We start from the raw sequence: 6000 nt of genomic DNA on the forward strand, positions 1-6000 counted from the left end.
TCTCACTCTGTTGCCCAGGCTGGAGTGTAGTAGCACAACCTTAGCTCACTGCAACCTCCACCTCCTCAGTTCAAGCAATTCTCCTGCCTCAGCCTCCTGAGTAGCTGAGATTACAAGCACATGCCACCATGCCTGGCTAATTCTTGTATTTTTAGCAGAGACGGGGTTTTGCCATGTTGGCTAGGCTGGTCTTGAGCTCCCAATGTCAAGTGACCACCAGCCTCGGTCTCCCAAAGTTCTGGGATTACAGGTGTGAGCCACCACGCCCAGCCTTAAAACGCTTTTTAATAGCATTTTGTCCACAGCATTGTCTGATGTGGTCCCCAGTTCACATACAGAAAATATTTAAGACACTTATACTATATACAGGGGACAGTAAAGAGACTTAAAGGGAGGTGAGTCTTCTATACTCCACTTGCACTGGTAAGATGTCAATACCAGCAGGCAAGGGAGGTCTCTTTGGGGACAGAACGATTCTGTATCTGGACTGCAGCAGTGGTTAGATGAATCTACACATGTAATAAAATGTCTTTTTTTCCCATTGTTCCAAGGTCAATTTCCTGGTTTTGATTTTGTACTACAGAAACAAGATATTGGAGGAAACTGGGTAAAGTGAGTACATAAGACTTCTCTGTACTATTTCTGCAACTTCCTATGACTCTATAATTACTTCAAAATAAAAAGGTTTTCTTTTAATGTTTTCATCTTTTTTTTTTTAAAGCATCTTGTCCAAAACCTCTAAAACCCTATTCAATGTATAAAAGATCACCAGGAAATGCCATGTAAGCTCTGTTAGTACATCCTGAGTGTGAGTGTACTCATTCCCTTACTGCAAGTGCTTCTTCCACTTTTATTTTAAAACTACACTTCCTCAATTAAAGAACAAAGACAATGATAAGACGACTGAACTTAAATCTTGCTAATTGTTAGACTAAAGTTCCCTTTTCTGGGTAGCAGCATCTCATAATACAGTCCTCAACAGCAGACTGATCTACATGACATTTTCAGATACCCTAAAAAAGTCCACGGGAACTTACAAATGTAATCCTTCACAGCTTTCTCAAAGAGGTCATACACATGCTCTCTGTCCAGGCCGTCCTGGGCCATGCTGATCTCGTCGTGCAGCCACTCCAGCCAGAGCTCTACGAGACAAGAGTACTTCCCGCATTAATACCAAAGGGGAGGCTGAGAGCAGGGGCTTTACCAAGAAACATCAGCACGCAAATGTTTCATCCATCTTACACAACCTGGCATTGTTCCAGAAATTCACTTCTTAAAACCTGAACTAAGCACATAGGAGGTTTTATGCTTCCAAATAAGATCAAATCACTAAAATCATAACATCCTCCACTTGTTAGGCATTTCATATTTGGCAAAGCACTTTTCTCATTCAGTGTTTATCATAATCCTGTAAGGTTGGTGATAGTAACACTAAAAATAATGACATCTATTTAAGGATTACGACATGCCAGGCATGTGTTAAGTGTTATAGGTAGAATAGCTCATCCTATTCTGTCATACATTACAAGGCAGAAACTACTGTTGCCATCATTTAACTGCTAGAAAAACTGAGTCTCAGAATGTTTACATAATCTGCTTAAGGTCACACAGATAGTAAACGATGTAGCCAGGAATGAATCTAGGTCATCTGACTCTAGCATCTACACTCAGCAGTTATGCTTTGCAGAAGGGAAAAGGGGCAGAGTGGGATCTAGGACCAAAGTGTCCTAAGCACTGCCCAAAAGATCACTTATGAATATTCATGAAGACTAAACTAGAGCGTTGTTCAGTGCAATTATGTTTCTAATACGCAAATAAGTAGAAATAACCTAAATGCCCAACTATTCTGGAACAATTAATGTATGAAACATTTACATAAAAAGCTGTCTGTAAAAGTTTAAATATATTTACAATTTTCTGGTTTCAAGAGAATGGATTAAATACATAAATACTGAAATGGGAAATAGAAATGGGATTCAAGTTTAATTACATTACAAATGCTTACCATAACGTTATAATTAAAAAATCAGAATTCAAAATCCGTGTTATATGATCATAACTACATTTTGCAAAAAACTACAAGATAATAAACTAAAAATAGCTAACTCTGATGGGTTTTCTTCTTTCTACTACACTGTATGTTCCAGGTTTTCTACAAGGAGCATGTCCCCCTTTCAACATTGAAACAAATATACAAGCCTCGTTTCTGTTTCTAAAAGCAGCCTGACTGCTGAAGCTTACCTTCAGTCAAGGGAAAGATCTCACTCATCTTCTGGCGGGCCATCCTCACCTTGGTAAGCTCCCCTTCCAGCCGGAGCAGCCTGATCAAGTCCACGTGGCAGTTATAGTCATAGACGTTGATAGACAACTAACAGGAAAAGAAACAAGTTGAAATTTAAAATGCCATCATCAAGTAACTTAGCTTTTGTCACTACTGGTAACTACACACATACCTGCCACAAACAAAATAAATGTGCTATCTGAGAAAACCACTGAAACAGCAACCCAGCGTGTACCCACAGGCAGAAGACAAAACAATAAAAGAGGCTTTTGAAACAAACATAAAGCTCCCTCAAATCTGTTACAGCTCCTGCTAGAAGACATCAGGGTTCTCTCAGAAATAAAGGAGGCATTCTAATGAAACACATAAAAAGTATGTGACCTCAGGTAAGTTATTTACTTTCCTAAGCCTCTATTTCCTCATCTATAAAATGAGAACACTACTGTTTCTAGTTCATACCAGGTCTTCCAATGATTTTTTAAAATTCTACTATTACACTGGTCTTTAAGAAAAACTAAAAATCAAAAAGGTAATTTTATAACATCCTTCAGTACATGTGAGGTACACTGTAAGACCTCTTTTATTTTACTAAATAAAAAAGATGGAGGCCAGTTACGGTGGCTCACGTCTGTGATCCCAGCACTTTGGGAGGCCAAGGCAGGTGGACTGCTTGAGCTCAGGCGTTCAAGACCAGCCTCAGCAACATAGTCAAACCCTATCTCTACCAAAAACACAAAAAATTAGCCGGACATTGTGGCATGCGCCTGTGGTCCCAGCTACTTCGGAGGCTGAAGTGGATCACTTGAGCCTGGGAGACAGAGGTTGCAGCGAGCTGAGATCACGCCACTGTATTCTGGGCCTGGGTGACAGAGCAAGACCCTATCTCCAAAAAAAGAGATGGAAATCCATATTAGAGAAACAAGAGTGGCAGCAGGTTGGTATCTGTTGATGCTGAGTGACAGGTACATAAAGTTTTATTTGTACATTTGAAACTTTTCAAACTAAAATTATTTTAAGTTACCATATATCTGAGACAAAGAAAAACAAAAAGAATGTCACTAGCAGACCAACCCTTGAAGAATAGCTAAAGGAAGTTCTTCGAACAGAAAAGTTAAAAGAAGGAATCCTAGAGCATCAAAAAGGAAGAAAGAACAAAACAACAGTAAGAGCAGAAATACGGGAACTATGACAGATGAGTATCCTCCTCTCTTCATGAGCTTTCTAAATCGTATGTAATGAAACAAACATTGTAAGAACTTCTGATACCCAACACAGTATTATTTAAAAGTGGGGATGGAAAGAGAACTGAAATGGAAGATTTCCACACTTCGTTCAAGTGGTAAAACACTGATACCATGTAAGTCAACTCTGTATATTTTAACACCCAAAGCAACCACTGAGAAAACTATTCAAAGCAATTACACAAAAAATCAATTTAAATAAATCAAGATGGCCAGGCGTGGTGGCTCACACCTGTAATCCCAGCACTTTGGGAGGCTGAAGTGGGCAGATCACGAGGTCAGGAGTTCAAGACCAGCCTGGCCAACATGGTGAAACCCCATCTCTACCAAAAAATACAAAAAATTAGCTGGGTGTGGTGGCACATGCCTGTAGTCCCAGCAACTCGGAAGGCTGAGGCAGGAGAATCACTTGAACCTGGGAGGCAGAGGTTGCAGTGAGCTGAGATCACATCATTGCGCTCCAGCCTGGGCGACAGAGCGAGACTCCATCTCAAAAAATAATAATAATAAAAAATAAAATAAAAAATAAAAAATAAATTAAATTAAATTAAATTAAAAATCAGAAATGTATAAAGAGAACAATACATAATGACCAAATTGGGTCTATCCCAGGAATGCAAGGGTGTTTTCACACTACAAAATCATCCAGTATAATTTTTTCCACCATCAAATTTGACGAAAAAAAATATGATTATCTCAATGAAGAAAAAGCATGTGATTAAAACATCCATTCATGAGTCAAAATTAAGAACTGGCACACTAGGAATAGAAAGGCACTTCCTTAACCTGATTTTAAAAATCTACAATAAATATGACTCTTAATGATAACATATTAAAATTCCTTTTAAAAAACACAAAAAGCTACCCAGTATCACCCTCTATTTAACCCTGTACTGGAGGTCTGGGGTTGGAACAATGAGACAAGGAAAAGAAACGTAAAGAGACAAAAGAATGAGAACTGTAATTATAGTCAGATGATATCACTGTATAGTAAACTAAAACTCATCTACAAACAAATCATTTGGAAATAATAAACAAGATTAGTAAGGTGACAAGCAATAAGAGCAATGTATAAAAATCAATTACATACAAAGAGACAAATACTGTATGATTCCACTTATATGAAGTATCTAGTCAAATTCATAGAGACAGAAAACTACAATGGTAGTTACCAGCGGATTGGGAAGGAAGGGGAAGGAGAGCTGTTTAATGGGTACAGAGTTGCATCTATGCAAATGAAAACTTTGGAGATCTGCTTCGCAACAATTTGACTATACTTAACACTACTGAACTGTACACTTAAGAATAACATAGCAAATTTTACGTTATGTGTTTTTTACAATAAAAAAATTACATTTCTATAAACCAGCAAGCTTTAAAATGTAATTTTAAATAGGATAGCATAAACATCGAACACCATAAAGTACCTAGAAATACATCTAACAAAAGATGTGTGACACCTGTATGGCAAAATGTTTTTAAACTTGATTGAAAGATATTAAAGACTTGGCTGGGTGCGGTGGCTCATCACGCCTGTAATCCCAGCACTCTGGGAGGCCAAGCTGGGCAGATCACTTGAGTCCAGGAGTTCGAGACCAGCCTGGGCAACACAGCAAAACTCTGTCTCTACAAAAATTATAAAAAATTAGCTGAGTGGTAGCACATGCCTGTGGTCCCAGCTACTCAAGAGGATGAGGTGAGAAGATCGCTTAAGTCCAGCAGGCAGAGGTTGCAGTGCACTGAGATCATGCCACTGCACTCCAGCCCGGGCAACAGAGCAAGACCATGTCTCAAAAATAGAAAGAATATTCAATACCTAGACAAATGGAGTTATATGCATATTCTGGGTTAGAATAATCATTATGGCAAAGACGTCAATTCTCCCCTAAATAATCCATAAATTCAATGCAATTCAAATAAAAAAACCAACAGGGTTTTTCATAGACCTTGACAAAATCATCCTAAAATTTATATGAAAGAGCCAAAACACCCTGCAGGGAAAGAAAAAAAAAATCAGGTAGGAGGATTTGTCTTACCAGATAGCAAGCCTTAGTAATAAGTTAATCAGTGGAACTGGCACAGGATAGACAAACTGAAGAGAGAGCCCAAAACAGACCCATGCAGTTGAAAAACATTATGGCTCAGGTGGCAATGGCTGTTTCAGCTAAAATAAATTTATGATCTACAATTGTGACCACCAGGTTGAAAAATAGTGACTTTGAGAAACTCTTCTTTTTTTTTTTTTTTTGAGACGGAGTCTTGCTCTGTCACCCGGGCTAGAGTGCAGTGGCCTGATCTCAGCTCACTGCAAGCTCCGCCTCCCGGATTCACGCCATTCTCCTGTCTCAGCCTCCCGAGTAGCTGGGACTACAGGCGCCCGCCACCTCCCGGGCTAGTTTTTTGTATTTTTTTTTTTTTAGTAGAGACGGGGTTTCACCGGGTTAGCCAGGATGGTCTCGATCTCCTGACCTTGTGATC

At 39.0% G+C, this 6000-nt stretch overlaps 1 protein-coding gene across 3 annotated transcripts in view; it reads right to left on the reverse strand.

The window, feature by feature from the left end:
• SART3 (squamous cell carcinoma antigen recognized by T cells 3) overlaps window positions 1-6000 on the reverse strand; it is a 35732-nt gene that overhangs the window by 24748 nt on the left and 4984 nt on the right. For all 3 annotated transcript variants that reach the window (XM_011975558.1, XM_011975556.1, XM_011975555.1), the window contains exons 2-3: window positions 2242-2368; window positions 1038-1142 (exon numbers count right to left, since the gene is read on the reverse strand). In XM_011975558.1, coding sequence (XP_011830948.1) covers window positions 1038-1142; window positions 2242-2368 — 232 coding nt within the window. The remainder of the gene's footprint in view (window positions 1-1037; window positions 1143-2241; window positions 2369-6000) is intronic.

The sequence above is a fragment of the Mandrillus leucophaeus genome, unplaced genomic scaffold (assembly GCF_000951045.1).
Source record: "Mandrillus leucophaeus isolate KB7577 unplaced genomic scaffold, Mleu.le_1.0 Scaffold157, whole genome shotgun sequence".
Taxonomy (NCBI): Eukaryota; Metazoa; Chordata; class Mammalia; order Primates; family Cercopithecidae; genus Mandrillus; species Mandrillus leucophaeus.